Source organism: Heteronotia binoei, chromosome 6 (assembly GCF_032191835.1).
Source record: "Heteronotia binoei isolate CCM8104 ecotype False Entrance Well chromosome 6, APGP_CSIRO_Hbin_v1, whole genome shotgun sequence".
In the NCBI taxonomy this organism is placed as follows: Eukaryota; Metazoa; Chordata; class Lepidosauria; order Squamata; family Gekkonidae; genus Heteronotia; species Heteronotia binoei.
The window spans coordinates 29,849,476-29,869,625 of record NC_083228.1 but is presented as its reverse complement, the minus strand read 5'-3'; the positions used below and the strand labels follow the sequence as shown (position 1 = coordinate 29,869,625).

At 43.1% G+C, this 20,150-nt stretch overlaps 1 protein-coding gene across 1 annotated transcript in view; it reads right to left on the bottom strand.

Annotated features, from left to right (window-relative positions):
- Window positions 1–9,209: 9,209 nt before the first annotated feature.
- Window positions 9,210–20,150, bottom strand: part of LOC132573612 (microsomal triglyceride transfer protein large subunit-like) — a 49,499-nt gene continuing 38,558 nt past the window's right edge. The window contains exons 17-18 of the mRNA XM_060241187.1: window positions 11,982–12,146; window positions 9,210–9,534 (exon numbers count right to left, since the gene is read on the bottom strand). Of these exons, the coding sequence (XP_060097170.1) occupies window positions 9,390–9,534; window positions 11,982–12,146 (310 nt within the window). The 3' untranslated portion in view covers window positions 9,210–9,389. The remainder of the gene's footprint in view (window positions 9,535–11,981; window positions 12,147–20,150) is intronic.

Sequence of the window (20,150 nt, the reverse complement as noted above, 5' to 3'; positions counted from 1 at the left end):
GTACCAGGGAGAGGAATGGCAGCTGCTGTAGGGGACTGGGGAAGGGAAACTAGGCGGGAACTTGCCATGTGGAAGGTGCATTGCTGCTCTGCTAAATTGGCTGCCTCCAGGTGGAAAGAACTATTGTAAGACCCAGGAAAACAGGATTTGCAGGCATTCTATTGAGTACCACTCCTTTTCTAAGGACCAGTGCAGGGCAAATCTCTGGAAAGGTGGCATGTCTACTCTCAGAAGAGAGGCACATGTTTTAAAATGCATCAGTTAACATTTATGAAACATAAATTATTTTCTCTACATTATCTGCTATCTGCTCCGCTATGTGTTACGGTAAATGCACATATGTCCTACATGTATGTGTGTGATCTGTTTGTAAAAAAGAGGCACTGTGCGTTCACTTTTCAGGTGAAACTGTGGACTAGCAGCTGGATAACTGTGAGGTTTTAAATCACATGCTTATTTCTACATGCATTAGATTTAACTTGAGAATTACTCTACAGACATATAAAGAAAAATCAAGCATACACTGTACACTGATAGTATGTGTGTTCACTGTAACTTGTGAACAGGGCTACAGAAATTATTTTTGCAGTGTAACAATTGGGATTTATTGTACCAACTGAGAAGACACATGGGAGATCTAGAGGTGTGCAGAAGTCCTGCACGTCTGCCAAGAACCCAAATGCTGGTTGGTTATTAATGTGGGCATTTCAGACTTCCTGGACATGTTTGGCTTCTCCTGTGCCTAGTTTGTCTCCCAATTATCTTCCCCCCTCTTATAACCCTCTACTTTCCCTGGACCACAGCCAATCCGCATTTCCTAGATTCCACTTGCTTCCTTTGACCAGCTGCTGCCTCAGGTCCCCGGTTTCTTCCTCCTTAAGCCCTGCCTGCTCTCCCCCCTGCCTACACTCTGAATATCTCAGCTAATTGCAGACAGGTAGGGATGTCAGCCTCCAGGTGGGGCATCGAGATCTCCTGGAATTACAGCTCATCTTACAGACTACAGAGTTCAGTTCCCCTGGAGAAATGGATTCTTTGGAAGGTGGACTCTATGGCATTGTACCCCACTGAGGTCCTTGTCCTTCCCATGCTCCACCTCCAAATCTCCAGGAGTTCCCCAACATGGTCTGGCAACCCTGCCCCCCCCCCAGCCTGTCAGCAGATGGGGGGGGGGGGACCTGACAAGCCTCAGAGTAAACAGGCAGAGACCTTTCTGTCTGCTCTGTCTTATTGTGAACTTATGAGAACTTCTCCAAGATGTTTTGTTGCTGTTGCCCCTCCACACTGCCTTCAGTAAATCTGTCAGCGCATTACAGTGTAGATATTGTACATTGTCTAGCTGCTAAAAATCCACCTGAATAACCCAATCAGAATTTTACAGACTGTGTAACCCATTCAGATATTTTCTTGGTGTATGCGCCAATAAGGCTCATGTCTATTGTATAGTCCAGGGGTAGCCAACGGTAGCTCTCCAGATGTTTTTTGCGTACAACTCCCATCAGTCCCATCCAGCATGGTCAGTGGCTGGGGCTGATGGGAGTAGTTGTAGGCAAAAAACATTGAGAACTACCATTGGCCACCCCTGGTATAGCCAACCCCAAACTCTGTGGTATGGCACATTAGTGTGTCGTGACAGAAGCCATTAACCTGCTACAGGGAAAGTAAATAATTAAAGGTTCCTTTGGGCTATGGGGAATACTGTTCACTGTATCTCTGCATGATTTACTGTTCATTATCTGCCTTTTTCCAACCAGCCTATATGGATTTTCAGGTAATTTTGGCATATTTCTATATTGAGTGTGATCAAATCTTTCAGCCAATCCCCATATATATATATATGTGGCAGAGCGACCCAGTTCCCAGAAGTCTCTCTAACCAAGCTGCTTCCACTCACATGTATGCAGGAACACAGGTTTCTACTGTGCATCTTATCTACTCTCCTCTGTGGTTTAAAATATGAAAATGAGTGAAATGTTTGCCTCAGTTATAAGCAGTGTTCTCTCTAAGCTAAGTTATCATGAGTTAGCTCACAGATTTTTAGCCTCCAGCTCACACATTTTTGTCTTAGCTCAGGAAAGATGACCCCAGAGCACAATAAATTTATGCAAGTTTAATGCCAGTAGCTCACAAAGTAGAATTTTTGCTCACAAGCTTCTGCAGCTTAGAGGCAACATTGGTTATGAGACATTTGAGAAACACTGCTTTAGTGTCGAACCTTTTCTTTAAAAGTCTACAGAATTCTGGTTCTCACATCCATTTGGAATTGGGAGTGAAATAATGGGTTAGGTTTCATGCTCAATGAAGGTGTCCCCCAGTCAGTGTTCTGGCACTTTTGGAACACTGGAGATTCAAGTGACCTTCTACTCCCTTTGTCAACAGGCAGCTTTAATCCCTGGTTTAAGATATGACTTTTCCAAGTTACATTTATATAGTTGCATATAATGCCAGTGTGGATGCACCAATGAATAATATAAAAAATGAAGGCAAAGAATACACCCACAACTGTCTCTTTGGTCCAATAGATTGTCCTGATATGCCAACCCCTATGACTGCCAGTCTGTGTGGAGGAAAGGGCTCTAGAAAACTGGGGGGGGGGGGGGGTACAAAAGGGGGAGGGGAAGGAAGGAAATTAGAGCTGTCAGACAAAAATCATGCTTGTGCTGTATCCTTGTCTGGTGTTACAATGTATAAGAGTTTTATGTATATGAGATTTGGAGCTTAAAAAAAATATTTATTAATGTCATTGACTTTCCAGTTGTCCTTTGTTGGGAGGGAAATGAAAGTTAACCTTATTGAAGAAAAATTTCCAGCCATATGATTGAGGTTGGTGGTATTTTTTAAATGATAGAGTAAAATAGCCTGTGAGTGACTCATAACCTGGTTGAGTAGAACAAATTTTGTGTCTGGTGGCATCTTTAAGGCCACCAAAAGTTTATTCAAAGATTGAGCTTTTTGTGTGCAGGCCCAGTTCTTCAGATGCATAGAAATGTGTATATATAGACATGGGGGTGGAGGGCGGGGAGGTGTGCCTGCACATGAAAGCTCATACCTTGAATAAACTTTTGGTGGCCTTAAATTTTGTTCTACTGCTTCATACCAACATGGCTGCCCACTTGGATCTACGAACCTGGTTGAGTAATAATAAAGCTGGGGGGGGGATGCGAAGGGTGTAGAATACACTGATTTCGTCAGATCTCGGAAACTAAGCAGGGTTGGTACTTGGATGGGAGACCACCAGGGAAGGCTTTGCAGAGAAGGCAGTGGCAAACCACCTCTGCATAATCACTTGCCTTGATAACCCTATGGGATTGCCATACATTAACTGCTGGGACACCAGAAAGCCATGTTGAGTTTTGGTGTCTGTTGCATAGCTACAGCATCCAAAGTTGATTAACCACCCTTTCAATTCCCAGACTTTTGGTCTTCCTCATTTCTTCAATGATTTTGAGTGTACTTAATTGTACACTGGAGGATTCTTTGTTATTTGCCACACTACAGAATGTTTCCTTTTAATCCCCAATATGAAATGCTGCTGTTCACAAAGCTGCTCACCAAGTCATCCCAATTACTCTTGACGTAGAGCCTCTCATCAAGCCATGATGAACTCCTCATCCAAATGAACAATGACACCCAAACTGATCGTTCCTTGGCTTGGTATCCACGTTTGAGTGGCTTGTCATGCTGCATTATGAACTGACTGCCAATTTACTCAGATGCTCTTCTTCAGCTCAGAATATATTAAATGGAATTTTTACAGAGGCACAAAGCATGCCAGCCACTCAGAGGCAGAGTTCTGTAGAGGCATACACAGAAGTTCTTTAATGTTCACCCCTTATTCTTTATGAGGCTTTTCATGAATGCTATGAATACACAACCAGCCAACCTGACCTTTGATTGGTAAGTATCTTCTCTGTTTGGGTTAATTCTTTTGCGATTGTCTGAATAATTTAATGCAAGAGTTTCATGTGGTTGCTCTCCCCCCATCCAGATTTAAAACTTAATGTCTAGGAGTACTTTTTGGAGTGGGATGGGGTGGGGTACCTTGTAATTGCATTCCAAAATAGATACCCATCATCTCATAAACTTGTTTGCAGGATTTCAGCAGTTGTATGTAGGGCTCCATGCAGACACCATGGCTGATTCTACATTTGGTGTTTGCCTCCCTTTCGCTCTGGGGTTGTTCCATGTGGGTGTGATTTCCGGATTCCACACTAGAGGATTTCTCCCGGATTCAATTCCCAATCTGTTCCATGTGTTCTGATTCTGCATTACTGCTGCTCCCGGAGTTTCCCCCACAATCATAGCAATTTTCCCCTCCCTCATACGTTTCCCTTTTTTTTTAAACACACATGCGTGTTCGCGTTACAACATAATCAAATTCCCGTTTGAGGCCATACCGGCGGGGGTGGCGGGGGGGGGGGGAGAAGATCGATAAAGGTGGCAATCGCGCATCTTTAAAATAGTTCGCGTAACATTGCTATTTATTTAGTTGCATTGTAATGATCTTATTTGAAAAAAAAAATATAATAGAAGTGATTTTAATTGGAGAGGGAAGAAAGTAATCACAATGCAATCACACATCAAAATCACGTGGAATACCATAAAGAGTGGGGTGGGGGTGGGGGGTGGAAGCAAGGGATGTATTCAGTAAAAGAAAACTGCGTTACATCGTTATATATTTTTCACGTTGTAACGCGAAACGTGATTTGTTTAAAAATTACTTTATTGCAGGAAAATATTGGATAATTTTCAAAGGGAGTAAAATTAAGGAAGTATGACGAAACAACTGGGCGGAATCATGGGTGTGGAGTTATGTGGGTGTGTTCTACTGATGCGAGATTGGCATGAGTTCCGCACATAAATTTCGAGTCCCGAAACCGCATCAAAAATAGACTTCTCGCAAAATGATGATCTCCTAGATGTGGGGTGACACTGCTTTAGAGGCGGGTCAAACTGCCGCTCCGGGTCAAGAGATGCAGAAGCCAATGTCTGCCCGGGGGAAACAAAGCACCAAGGCCAGAGCAAAGGCTAATGCGGAATCACCCCTTGTCTCTGACTTTTTTGGTGAGTGTGGGGGGGAAGGACAGGGTGTTGCATCTAGCAATGGACCCATTTGTCCATGCAATTCCTCATGCACGTTGAACCGGATGTTTTTGTACATTAATCCTCTAGCTGGATGGAGATGCATTTTGAGGGAAACAGGGCCTATGGAGGAAGCTAAGACCAACATTTTTTTTAAAAAAACCCAACATAAATTATACTGCAGCAAAAAGATCCACATTTTTGTTGTTGTTGATCAAGCCCATTCTGAAGAAATGAAATTGTTGTGCAAAATCAACAGGAATTATGGTGATTTGTCACCACTGTTATTTTAAAATAATTTAATAATTCATAATTAATACTTAAAATGAATGACAATACTGTTGCAAGACTAGGGTTAAAGACTTGCGTTGTGCTGGATAGCAACCAGCTGGGGCCATAAGGCAATGGGGCAACCAGTTCAAGTCCTGGGCAAGTTAGTTTTCACATTTTGTTGCTATCAAGCATATCAGTTCTCAATACCTGATTACAGCACTGGTCTCTCTCCAGGTTTGGCACCTGAATTCTAAACCTGGTTTGGTTGGTTGACCCTTACACTGTGATATGCTAAACAACAATTAGTCCCAATTAAATTTAGCCGTGGCCTAGATTTTTGCACTCCATCTTGGTTTCTGTGTAATTAGAAAAGGGCTTTGCTCTCATTTAGAGCATTTGTTTCTTGGAGAGCTACTCTTAATAGTCCTTACATAACCTGAGCTGCTAAACAAGTCAAACTGATAGGTTTCAGCGGGAACAAGGTATGAGTCCAGTGGCACTTTTAAGGCCATCAAAGTTTTATTCATAGTATAAAAGCTTTCATGTGCACATATACTTCTTCCAATACAATGAAATGGAAATTACTAGTCCATACATATAGCTAGAGGGTGAGCTGTAAGTTAGCATACAGCATAATGAAGATGTTTAACAGATTCAGGGACCAAACAAGAATAACAGGCTTATTCACCTGCTTCGTTATATCTCAACAACCAAATGAACTAGACCCTAAGATAGCCCAGGCTAGCCTGATCTCATTAGATCTTGAAAGCTAAGTTGAGTCAGCCCTGGCTAGTATTTGGATGGGAGACCTCCAAAGAACACCAGGATTATGGCGTGGAGGCAGGCAATGACAAACCATCTCTGAACATTTCTTGCTTTGAAAACCCTACAGGGTCACCATGAGTCAGGTGTGACTTGATGGCACTTTCTACCACCACCAAGCCCAACCTAAGCCCTGAACTGTCTGGTCCAGGCTAGCCTGATCTTGTCAGATCTTGGAGGCAAAGCAGGGTTGGCCGTGGAGAGTATTTGGATGGCAGACCACCAAGGAATAGCAGGGTCATGATGTGGAGTATCATACTCCGAGTATATAGTAAATATGAAGTCTCTCCATTTTCTGTAATATAAGATTTCACTCCAACTGGACTTTTCTTCAGGCAGACAAGGTTACGACATCAATAGGATCCAAAAGCCCAATGAACTCTCAGTATGGGTCGCCTTGATGCCTGTCTTTCTCAAGAGCTGGAGATCCTTACAACATAGTCACTGATAAAGATGAGAATGCACAGCCTAATTGGAAAGTATTTGCATTGCATCAGTTATGTTGGAGGCCATGCTGTTCTGCTCAAATTCTTGTCTTTAGCAGTGGCCTATGTTGTAAGGATCTTGAGAAAGAGAGGCATTGAAATGACCCATATTGATAGTTCACTGGGCTTTGGGCTGCTATTGATGTAACCTGTCAGCTTGAAGAAAAGTCACATTTACTATATACCCCATTTTAGGACTCTTTACATACTTTTCCTTGGAACTGACCTTGGGATATCTTTCTAACTTGTAGAGTATTGTTAATTTTGCATGATTTTGTTGAGTGTTCTAATTTATGCATTCTTAGTGGCAATGAAAGCTACACTGCGCATCATTGGTCTGCAGAGGTAGCATGAGATAATGGATGATCTATGCACATGCATCATTTCCCTTGGGCCCGCGCAAGCTTGATACATTCCCCCCCCCCCCCAATCCAATCTGATCCCCAGAATCTTAGGCGTTATGAAAGAAAGAAAAAAGTATTTTTGAAATGACATAAATAGATCACACTCTGGCCACAGTAAAGAGCACCAATCCTTTCCCTCCCCCCTGCCTGGGCCTTGTAGATTATTTAACTCAAACAGGAATGTTGTATAATAACCTTTGCATTTATATAGTGCTTCAGGGTCAGCCACTTCCACTGCATTCATAACCCATCACCCTTGTAACATAGGGTTGCCAGCCTCCAGGAGGTGGCTGGAGATCTGCTATTTCAACTGCTCTCCAGGCAACAGATCAGTTTACTGGGAGAAGATGGCTGCTTCGGAAGGTGGACTTTGTGGCAGTATACTTCACTGAAGTTCCTCCCCTTCCAAAACCCACCCTCCTCAGGCTCCATGCCCCAAATCGCCAGGTATTTCCCAACCTGGAGCTGGCAACTCTATTATAACAACCTGGTAAGGTTGGGATTCTGACCATCCCCATCTGGGCCATTAGTTGTTTAAGTCTGTTTTGTATGACTAGAATGGGATGGTGGGCATAATCCCAGGCACAGGCAGATCTCACCTCATTGTGAAGGTTGCAAAGGGACAATACACACCACAACTCAGCTCTTGAAGGCATCCTAACCAGGCACAGTCATGAGACTATTGTTTTGTACCGGACTTTGTTAGGAGTGTACCTGGGAGGGAGCCTCTGAAAAACCACAGCTGAAGTTGAGCTCATGAGACACACCCCTCTGAACACGATAGACTAGTAGTTTACCTGTTCTGTGTAGGCGTGGCTATGGCAAGAAAAGCTTTGTGGGAGTTATGGTGAGGCTTCCTTCTTTTCTCAGTAGTTGGTCTGGGAGGGCAGGAACTGCCTCAGGCCCCTGGCGGCATGTTGCTTGGCTTGCTCTCATTGTATTTGGTTTTTTGTTAATATTCGGTCCTCTTCTTTTCCTCATCTTTCCTCACCCACATAGATACTTATTGGGCTCTACTAGGAGTCAGAAGCTACAGCTGTGCGGGGAGGGCCAAGGAGTGGACAGAGCATCTAACACTGTGTCTCTCCCCTGCCCTCCTCACAGCTCTGCCTTAAAGCAACTCAGGCACTGTTCCTAGAATGGCTACCTTTCCCAGGGTGAACTGAGGCACTGGAAAGTAGGGGTGCACACTGAGGTGGTAAGAGACAGATCAGCTTGGGTAGGGTTGCCATTACTAGGGCATTTTTTTGTAGCAGGGACTCATTTGCATGTTAGGCCACGCACCCCTGATGTAGCTAATCCTCCCAAGAGTTTACAGAGCTCATAATATAGGGCCTACTGTAAACTCCAGGAGGATTGGCCACATCAGGGGTGTGTGGCTTAATATGCAAAGGAGTTCCTGCTACATAAAAAAGCCCTGGCCGTTACCAACTCTTGAGTTGGGAAGTTCATGGAGATCTGGAGGGCACAGTTAGGGGAGGGGAGGGAGCTCAGCAGGACATACTGCCATACAGTCCACTCTCCAAAGCAGCCATTTTCTCCAGGAGAACTGATCTCTGTCATCTGGAGAGGAGTTGTAATTCTGGGAAATCTCCAGGCCCCACTGTCAGCTTAGAACTGCCCGGCAACAGTTTAAAACACCTGCCTGATGCAGCACTGTTAGGTTTTGTTTTTTTTGGGGGGGGGGGGATGAAATAATGAACAATTCCTTTTTGTTTTGTTGTACAAATTACTGAAACAAACAGAACTTTTTCACTGCCTTCAGCAGTGTGGGAGAGACGCCTTCACTCTTTCTCCCATGTCATTTTGCTGCCCAAAAGTCCTTTCCCCCAAGACGCCTTTCCTCTGCCTTGTTGCCAAAAAGCAAAGAAGGAGAGGAGGCATTTTAGTTGAAAAATGAAATGAGAGGAAAGAACTTTTTTTTTTTTAAAAAAAAACCACCCTCCATGCCCAATACTAGTCTTCTGCTACTGTGTGTAGCTCCTGCAGTTTGTCAGGAACAAGGAAGGTGTATGGAACATCTTGTATCATTTGGGCTTGAGCAACTTGATACAAGCAGAAACTGTGGGACTGGAAAGATGGGCTGTAGGGATTTCTGACTCACTTTTCTGTAGTGTTCTGTCTCAGTCCAGGCTACGGTTATTTTAGCATTACCAGATTTTTTTAAAAAAAGATGGCACTCTTTAGGAAAGCTGGACCTTGGACTGTCTTCAAGACTATCTTCACTTACGTGTGGAACAGAAAAGAGGAATCACAAGTCTGAGCCAATGCCTTATGGACACTGTCTCCATACTTCTGTCGTTGCTAATGGATGCCATGTCCATTATTCCATGCTTGGAAGCAGGATTTTGCACATCTCAGAATTGGCTCTGTGGAAGGGTAGTGTCCGCCCAGGGATGGTGTCCTTCCTTCCTTTGTGGACAGTTGTGGTTTGGTTTGCCGAGGATTCAAACACCGAGAAGATTTCTCTGTGAGGATTCAAAACAAAACAGATGTTAAGACCAATTTTGACCTAACATTTTAGGCATTGATGAGATGGTTTTTGGACTGCCTATTGCAGCTTGATAATGTATGTGAAGCACTCTGAACATTTAGTTAGTGCTGAGAACTGTTACGATGCCTTGACCTGGATAGCCCAGGACTGCCACATCTTGCCAGATCCTGGAAGCTAAGCAGGGGTTGGCCCTGGTTAGTATTTGTATGGAAGACCTCCAAGGAATACCAGGGTCATGATGTGGAGGCAGGCAATGGCAACCCACCTCTGAATGCCTCTTGCCTTGAAACATTATGAGGTCATCATAAGTCGGCTGTGACTTGATGGCCACTCCCACCCTAAATTTGTTATGATGGGCATGTAAAAAGGGAAAGAAGCATCCAGACCTATGGAGTTATAGATCATCCTATGTGTTGAAGCTGTATCTCATGATGCTCCCCTATGCCAGGAGTGACCAAACTTGCTTAACATAAGAGCCACATAGAATAAACGTCAGATGTTTGAGAGCCCCAAGACATGAACGTCAGATGTTTGAGAGCTACAAGACATGAATGTCAGATGCTTGACAGTCGCAAGACATAAATGTCAGATATTTGAAAGCAACAAGACAAGGAAGGCAGGAAGGAAATAGATGGAAGAGGGAGGGAGAAGTGGACAAAAAGCAACTTTAACTGCCTTCTCCAAGCCACCAGCTGGCTTGGCTTGGAGGATTGAATTAAAGAGACAAATGCCTTCTCCAAGCTGGCTAACAGGGTAGTGGGGACTTTGAAAGCAACACAGTTTGGCCATGCTTGCCCTATGCTGAATCAGACCATTGGTCCATCAAAGTCAGTACTGTCTGCTCAGATCAAGGTCTTTCCATCACGTACTGCCTGGTCCTTTTAACTGGAGATGCTGGGGACCGAACCAGGGATCTTCTGCATTGACAAGCAGATGGCCTACCAGTGAGCCATAGAGAGATACCATACATAGAATTACTTAAAACAAACTGTATTTTGGGGGGGGGGGGGGGGTGGAAAAAGCATTCACAGAACTCATTCTGAGAGCAATACAATGGATCAGATCCAAGCTAAAGTTCCGGCAGGTGCAAGGATTTCCACCAACAGTGATGTATTTTCTTGTCTCTCCTCCTCCTGCAGTAGCCTTAGCTGCCCCCAATATCCTGTTCTTGAGGAAGAGGAGATGCCTGTTAACAGGATTAGGCAATGTTTTGGGCTACAACCACAGAAGAGGGGGAAATTATGCTCTGTGGGCAGAAATCCTCATGCCAAGGGAAATATCTAGTCTAGATCCGAGCGTGTTACTTTTGAATCTTTGTGCTTGCCTTATGAGAAAGATATTTCCTAGAATCATTAATTCCCCATTTCGCATGCTGGTGTTCGAGGATGTGCAGCACTTCACAGTTTTCCTCTCTCCTCTGCAAACTGATTAATGCTAAGAGACATTTTATCTTGGGAGCTCTTGGCAATTCCCATTTGCAGCCTGCCCTCCACAGGAGTTTGATTTTGAGTCCCAGGAAATCAAGAGTAACAATTTATCTAGTATCAGATGGCAAGACTGTATTACTTCCAAGAAAGAGGGTGAGGACATTACACAATGCCTCTTTTTCTTTAATCCTAAACCTGTGGGTGAAATTCCTCTCTCACATCTCTAAGGAGGCTGAGAGTACCAAGGCCTTTTGCTGGGAACAAAGCTTTGAATTCGCCCTAGGAATCTGGCCAAGTGTGTATCTGCTAGGATTGCCATAAAGCAAGAGAAAACAGCTTTGAGTCTATTTGTGTCAAGAGGCATCCATGAAAGATTTATCAGCAAGAGCAAGAAAGCTGTGATGCTGTGGGGAACTGCATCTTGGCACTAGGTGCAGCCATAACAGTACCACAGACGGGATTTATTGCTGTAATGAAGTAAAAAGAGAAGCCAGCCTTCTTTGTATGTAGGGCTCTGCTTAATGCTCTGTGATCGGGTATCACCCAAGGCTTCCATTAACTTCCCCATGACCTTTGCAGATGATTGTTCAAAGAGAAACTGTGTTAGTTCAAATGGTGGGTACTGAAACCATTATCACTTGTGAACAAAGACGAGCCCAATAAAACGGTACGCTAAAGTGAGGGAATACCCCAGCTTTCCTTCGTATGCCAGTTTTTGTGTTCTTACCAGACTCTTGTTCTCATGACTTGATTGAACTCAGGCCATAAAGTAGGCCAGGATGTGGGGCATATTCCCATGTCAAAAGCAACAGGCCAGCAACCGGCAGAACATTATAGGGTGGCAGAAAACCATGATAGTCCAAAATTGCAAGGCAACAAATTTGGATTTCCTATTCCTATCCAACAGCTGCAGCCAGTCTCAGATGTCTTCCAACAAGCATCCAGCATGTCCATATCTAGAGGTCCTCCTCCCAAATGGAGGGCTACAGCTTACCTGCAAGAGCCATGTTCCTCTGCCATCTTTACACATAAGAAATTCCGAGGAAGATGCAAGAAACTGTTATAATTTATGCCTGTTTCTACTTCTGACTGGCTTTGGACAGTGGCTTGAAAGAACGGGGCATCCACTTCTGCTTGGAAATCCATGAGCACTGCAGCCCTGCAATTGGAGAAAATGTTCACATGTGCAATGCTTCTTCAAGGAAGTTGGCGATCTGTGCTTGGTGGAGAGCAGGTCATTTTTTAAAAAAGGCTTGCTTTACATTAGATTCATCTGAGCTTTCCTTATAGGATGACAGAAATCAATTTGAACATATGAAGCTGCTTTATACTGAATCAGACCCTTGGTCCATCAAAGTCAGTATTGTCTTCTCAGACTGGCAGCGGCTCTCCAGGGTCTCAAGCTGAGGATTTTCACACCATTTTGCCTGGACCCTTTTTTGGAGATGCCGGGGATTGAACCTGGGACCTTCTGCTTCCCAAGCAGATGCTCTACCACTGAGCCACCGTCCCTCCCCTATTTGAGTTGGCCAGAGCTGAATATAAAACTGCAGACTATATGGAGAATGTGCAAGATAAAACCGGTTGAAGCAAGGCTGAGCAGCCCATTAATTTAGGAATTCAACTAAGCTAGCTGCGTTAAATGTTATTTATCTGAAGATGATTAGCAGGCTCTGCTGCTAATTAATCACAATGGACAACAAAAAGACTCCTCTAGAAACAAAGACAGAGATCCTTGGGCTTTTCTTGTAGAAAAAGCCCAGCAGGAATTCATTTGTATATTAGGCCACACCCCCTGATGCCAAGCCAGCCGGAACTATGCTCCAGTGTGTTCCTGCTCCAAAAAAGCCCTGTGTCTTCCTTCCTTTCGCTCTCTTTCTGCTGAAGAATTTCAATAGTTCCAGCATCCCTGTGCAAAACCAAGCAAATTCCTAGAGTGTTCTGTGTGACATGTCTGGCGTGATACGTCACTTCCGGGTGTCATCATCATGCTATGGGCGCAAAAGGAAGAGCCCCCCACTGGCAGCCACTGGGGACTTGGCAACCCTAGCTACTGGACTCTTGCCCTTTTCTATGGCTACGGACAGACTAATGTGGCTACCCGTCCAGATGCAGATAAACATCAACTGTGATTTCTTTTTTTTAATTTTAAGTGTGCAGTTTTTATTTCCACATGACTGACTGGTTTGTTTGTTCTTCATTTAAACAATTGGTGGCCTGTGTAAAGTGAATTCCATTTATTTCCTCCATTTTTAACACAAAGGGAAGAAGCCTCAACATACAAATACTCAGGACCAATGAAGTTGCATGCTGATTTTATTTTGAGGCCATGCAAGACACTTAATGCCATATGCAGAGATGTGTCCACCCTGTGTCTTAGAGGTCCTGACTTCCAGATCAGTAGGGCTAGTATGGCCCTTATTCTAGGGGAATTTTAAGGTATGTTAAGGGTCCCCTGCTTTGATCTACTGCGTTTGCTTCCTCACTTCTCTGCTGTTTCTCTTCTACCCCTTCCTCCACACTCCTCACTGGAATCCCTCTCCAATGCACTGACCGATCAAAAGCTTTACTTTGTTTCCTCTTTTGTTGTTACAATCACCTTTTACATCACTTTTAGCTAAATGAAACCCTTGTACTTATGCCTGCTTGAAAAGTTCTTTTAGTGTAACTGTGTCACACCCCTTTGAAGGCTAGCTACACTTCTTACCCCAGATTATTATAGATTTAGGCTCCTTTAAACAGCCTTTATATAACATTTAGTAGCTGGTTACTAATGGATTTTTTTTGTCATTTCAGACAGACCTGTATGAGCTGCTAATGGATTTTATCTACCTTTTCATATAAAACCATTTGCATCCAGTTAGCAAAGCGTGGCTGAGCTGTTTTTAAGCGAAACTGCTTTCTTCTGTTTGCATCTTTTCATTCGGCTTCTGAACTGTTGGGGTGTGCTGTTTAAGATGTCCATATCACTCCCCCCCTTGCTTTTTGTGGCACTATCTTCCTCAAATTTCCCCCCAACATTCTAAGTTGAGCGCTATAGCATCAAACCAGTATAGCACTTCAATGCTACAGCAGTACTATTGAGATGCTTTGGCACCACTATATTGGTTTAGCAGTATAGCGCTCAATTTAGAACGTTTTTAAAAAAGTTTGAAGAAGATTGGGCTGTGGAAAAGGGTGGTGGTGGAGGAAAGCTGCACTGTTTGAAATCACCATAGTAGTGCTTCAGAGATGGCTCATTAACAGAAGGAAATTCACTGTATGAAGCCCCCATCCATCCCTGTATCATTTTACTCAGAACTGTGCCAACAATGGATAGCATCTAGTTCAGAATGGTAATGTGAAAGTGGCCTTATACATCTCCATACATTGTCAAGTCAAGTTAGCCTTTAGTGGCATAAAATATATAGATATATATATCAGAGCAAATTGGTAAAACAAAAAAAAGGTAAAATGGAATGATTGCATACATATACATCAGGAAAAGCATAAACATAAACTATTTCTATGAGATCCTCTGGAGTGCCTTTAAAACAGAATAAAGAGACTTAGCCACTTTCTCAGTGACACTAGATGAAGTATCGTTCAAAAGACTATAGACCTTAAGCGCATCAGAACAATCAACCATGCTAACTAAAAGAGGATGTAAATACTTGTGATGAAGATCTGTATACAAATTACAATAAAGAATATGAGTAACTGACTCCACACATTTTTGCTTACAGAGACAGTATCTGACTGAGTGGGCTGTCTTGTTAAATCTGCCATAAAGAATGGCAGAGGGCATGGCGTTGCATCTGACAAAGACTTCAAACTTGCTACAAGTGATCATATATAGCTAACTGCTAAAACTGTTGAATCTGTTTTTGAGAGACTTAGACAAATTGAAAATAAAATTGACCACTTGTCTCAGAAATTCTTGCTAAATACCAAAGTTAAAACAAACTCTGGGAAATTAGCAAGTGAAGAGCTTAAAGAACTTGGTACAGCAGCAGTGTGAAGAGGGAGCCCAATTAAAATTAAAGCTGCAACCTTCCAAAGTGTGTTTAACTGTCTGCCCTTACAAAGGACAGAAGTTCTTATGTAACTCAATTCGATGGGCTACTTACCATCTAAAAGCACTTTTAAGAGGGAAATTACCATCAATTGACTTAATTATGGTGGAACCTCTTACCAGCCCAAATCAGGCTCAAAGAATCTTGCTCACTTTCAGCAGTTCCAGGATCCCCAGTCTGCTGCAGTCCCAGAAAGACTTCCTTCACACCAAGGGGATTTTTCCAGCTAGGGTCTTTGTCAATTCTCTTATAAACCCACTGCTACCCCACCTGCAAAAAGAGGGCTCTTTGACAGAGGACATCAATTTCAAGGCAGGAATGATGAAAGCTGGAGACCAGAGTGACTTGGCTCAGGGTCCTGATTCACCTTTCTACCTGAACCAGCTTCAGAGCATCTCCTTCTTGAGAACTCCATAGAACATAGGATCTAATTAACTCTTTCACAGCCCTCCCATCTACAGAACAACTTGCAATCACAACTAAACTCAAAGTGTTGAGGGACAAACTTTTGAAAACAAAAAGTGATCACACGCAACAAGTATCTAACCTGCTCATGATGCCCAACACTCTTGAGAATGGTTCAGCTTTATCAGTCCCTCTAACTCCTCTCATTTCTATGGAGGTAGACCGAAGGAAAACAGGAGTAAACCACTCACCCTCCCAACAAGTGAATCCTGAAGAGAAGACTGATTTAATTTCCACCATAGAAGGCATATTGGATCTCAAGGAGAACCTTGAGTCATCAACACAAGCTGAAGTTCATATGTCTCCAGTAATGGCTGAAAACCCCCTTCTGAACAGCAATAGTGAGATCGTGTGGCCAAATACAAGTCAACTAATTAAGAACATCTCGAGCAGCTTGGGTAATGGATCTGTGTTTCATGATACCAATGGCACCCTTGAACAACTAACCAGAGAAGACTGACTCACCACCCCTTTCATACTCTCGCCATCCAAACCCTTCACCATTCTGGATATTAAGATCATCTCCTGGAATGTGGCCGGCTAGCAGAATAAGGCCAAGGATGCTGAGTTTATAAGATAACTTAAGGGGTTTGATGTTATACTACTACAAGAAACCTGGACTCCACACCAGATCCAACTAGAAGGGTACAAGTCCTATTCCCTTCCAGCTTTCAGGAGTAATACTAGGGGTCGTTTTCAAGCAGGATACTTGTCTTCTCACATTTTGCCTTGGAACACATCACTCTACAGGCAAACATCTCTATGGTGCAGGTCATCAAGCTTCTCCTCAAAAAATTCTCCTTAATTATTGTGAATGTATATATACCACCCTCTCTAGATAAGCTAACTCTTTTGCAATATTGGGAACACTTGGCCATACTCATGGAGGAATTAGAGAAGAAATTTCCAACTATAGAAATAATTCTAGTGGGTGACTTTAATGCTAGGGTAGGGAAGGATTGTAGCGTACTTTTAAAAGCTCTTGATTTTAACCAAGATGACACCCTTCCACCCATTTTCTCCTATTCAAGATACTCCAAGGATAGCCTTCTAAATTCAGCAGGCATTTGTCTTACCAAATTCTGTATGCAATACAACAGAATTTGATTAAACAGTTTGATTGGCTACCCAAATTCAGGAGAATTCACTTTTGTCTCCCTGAGGGGCTGTAGCATAATTGATTACATTTTAATCTCTCCTTTATTGAAACCTTATGTCAACGATTTTACATTAGGGGATTTTATTATTAGTGACCATTTTCCTCTCATTTTGACTCTTCCAATTGGTCCTCACATTTATCCATCCTGTAACTTGTCCTTGCAACCTTACAAGACTGACTTATTGCCCAGAATTCCATGGAACGATCGCACAGTTTGGAAAACCCAACAGCTCTTCAGATCTGGTCCCGCTGTAGAATACAGATCCTCTTTAATATGTGCATCTGACCCTAATGTATCTGTATCAACTTACAATTCTTTAACATCTTATATCTCTAAATCACAGCGTGTCAGTTCAGGGTGCCCAAGCAGAGGTGCAACTATTCTAGTGAACTCTACACGCCGATGGTTCGACAGAGAATGTAAAGAAACAAAAACTCTTCCGCGTAAAGTTTACAACCAATACCACAATTCAAAGGCCCTGACCTTGCCATCACAATACTTTGTGCTCAAGACTCAGTTGCACCACCTTATCACAAAAAAGAGGGACAATTATATTAAAACTCAATGGGAAGAGCTATACCATGCTACTACCTTAAAAAATTCTAATAAGTTCTGGGCCATAGTCTTGGGTGCATTCCGGGCCAATGACCCATCTATGTCTGCCATTTTCTCTTATGTTTGGTTTCAGGACTTCTCAGTTCTGTTCCATCAAGATCTAACTTGTGCTGAACCATCTGATTTTCCTCTAGCCGATTTACCCAACTGGCCTCCTGTCCCTCCAGAGGAAATAAAAGAATTAATTACACAACTGAAATAAGGAAAGGCTCATGACCCAGATGCTATTTCCTCCAAAATCTTAAAATTAGACCCAGGCTGGTGGGCTTTTCCCCTTGCTTCTCTGTTTACAATTGTAGATCAAACTGGCATAATTCCCTTGGCATGGTTGAATGCAATAGTGTTCCTGCTATACAAAAAAGGTGATCACACTAACCCTGCCAATTACAGGCCGATTAGCCTACTCTCCATCATTGGCAAGCTTTACTCCAAACATCTATTAGTCAAGCTCAATCTCTGAATGTTGCAGGAAAAAATTCTAGGCCCTGAACAGTTGGGCTTCTGCAAAGGGAAGACCACTTTAGACCACTGCATTACCCTATCCCATCTAGTCAACAAGTACACGGTGCATAATAACCAGAAATTATTTGTTGCTTTTTTAGATTTAAAAGGTGCATTTGATTCAGTTGACAGGGACCTCCTCTGGATTAAGCTAGATAAACTAAACATGGATAAAAGACTCCTTATGCTTATTAAGAGATTACACACTTCTACCACCTGCCAGATCAAATGCTCATTAGTAGGCAACCTAACATCGAAGATTGCTGCCAATAAGGGTGTCAAACAGGGTTGCATTTTGGCTCCCTTTTTATTCAGTCTCTTCCTTAATGACCTGGCTATTCAGTTGTTTGGTCCTGACTGCCATAGTCAAAAACTCGGTGCATTACAGGTACCCTTGTTACTTTATGCTGACCATACGGTGCTGTTGTCCTGCTCTAGAGTGGGCTTAAGATGTCTGTTGTCCCGTTGTGTTCTGTACTTTACTAGTAATAAACTCCAGCTCAATTATGAGAAGTCCAAAATCTTAGTTTTCTCAAAAAAGTGGAAATCTCCATACATCATTAAGGACCCATTGCTAAAAGGGATGGGGAAATTTCTCTAAATGCTCCCTGCTGGTGTATCAACCATTGTCCTGCTTGAATTGGTAGCAGCTGACAACAGGATCTTATTTAGCAGGTCTGGCCAGCAAAAGGGAAAAAAAGAGAAGATGCTGATATATAGAGGGCTAGATGCAGATATCTAACACTATCCCCTTCAGCCTCTAAGAATAGTTTCCTCCTGTTCTTTTATTATACCATTGTGTCCAGCAGTCCAAATGTGCAGGAAGCAGCTTGAGAACAAGTTTGAACTGCTTGTGAACAAGCCCAACTCCCTGCTGAATTGTTGGCTCCCTGCTTGCAACGGGGTAAGCGAAACATGTGCCAAACCAACAGATGTTCAAGCATCTCTGCTTCTACAAAGGAATCTTTCACAACTTTTGCATCTGATTATTTGCTCACACAAGACCTTTCCTGCAACAGTCTTTATGCCAAATAGCTTAATGCACTCCCTCCATGGCATTTATTAAGTTTAGTACCTTGTTAAAGGGTATATGATTACCAAAGGAACCACTGTCTTCATTCTCTTATTCTTGCTAGTGGTCCCTAAAGCCTTCCCTAGGTCTTTTTCATATCACAGTGCTCTTTAGTTACCCTTTAAGAAGAGAACCATAGAGCAATCCTGCCAGACACAGCTTGAGAAATGCCTGATGATGTAGGATGGTGCTTGGAGGAGACAAGGCAGAGTTTGGGAAAGGAAGCTCAGCAGGTATGTGATGTTATGTCCAGGTCAACACCAATTCTTCCATCACTCTCCCTTTAAATGAAGTCATTTAGTTCCAACAAATATTCAAATTTTAAGTCTAAGTTTCCCATCTCCATGGTGCAGAGTGGTAAGCTGCAGTACTGCAGTCCAAGCTCTCTGCTCACGACCTGAATTTGATTTTGATTGAAGCTGGGTTCAGGTAGCCTGCTCAAAGTTGACTTAGCCTTCCATCTTTCTGAGGTCAGTAAAATAAGTACCCAGCTTGCTGGGGGGAAAGTGTAGATGACTGGGGAAGCCAATGGCAAACTACCCCATGAAAGTCTGCTGTGAAAACATCATGATGTGACATCACCCCAGAGTCGGAAATGACTGGTGCTTGCACCTTTACCTTTTTATCACTTCCCTTTCCTCCCCTCCCATCTTAATCCTTTTTAAGCTTCTGTCTGCATGTGTTTTATATGTCCTGCAGAGTTGCCATTTTCCTGCTCCCATTGGGAGATCCTCCACTTTGAGTCCCTGACCCCCTTTTCTCTTTGATAGGCTGTTATGGTTAAAAATATATATATAAAAAATTGCTGTCATGCTGACAGCATGATGTCATTTCCAGGGTCAATCCATTAGTAACATTCGTGTTGCTCTAAGATTCAGAAGAAGAGGAGTTGATTTTTATTCCCCACTTGACTCAGCCTTCCATCCTTCCGAGGTCGGTAAAATGAGTACCCAGCTTACTGGGGGGAAAGTGTAAAAGATTGGGGAAGGCAATGGCAAACCACCCTGTAAAAAGTCTGCCATGAAAACGTTGTGAAAGCAACGTCACCCCAGAGTCGGAAACGATTGGTGCTTGCACAGGGGACCTTTCCTTCACTACACGAAGGAGTCTCAGAGTGGCTTACATTTGCCCTCTCTTTCTCTCCCCACAACAGACACCATGTGATGTAGGTGGGGCTGAGAGAGTTCTGAGAGAACTGTGATTGGCTCAAGATTCCCCAGGTGGCTTCATGTGAAGGAGCCGTGGGGAATCAAACCTGGCTCTCCAGATTAGAGTCTGCCGCTCTTAACCGCAAC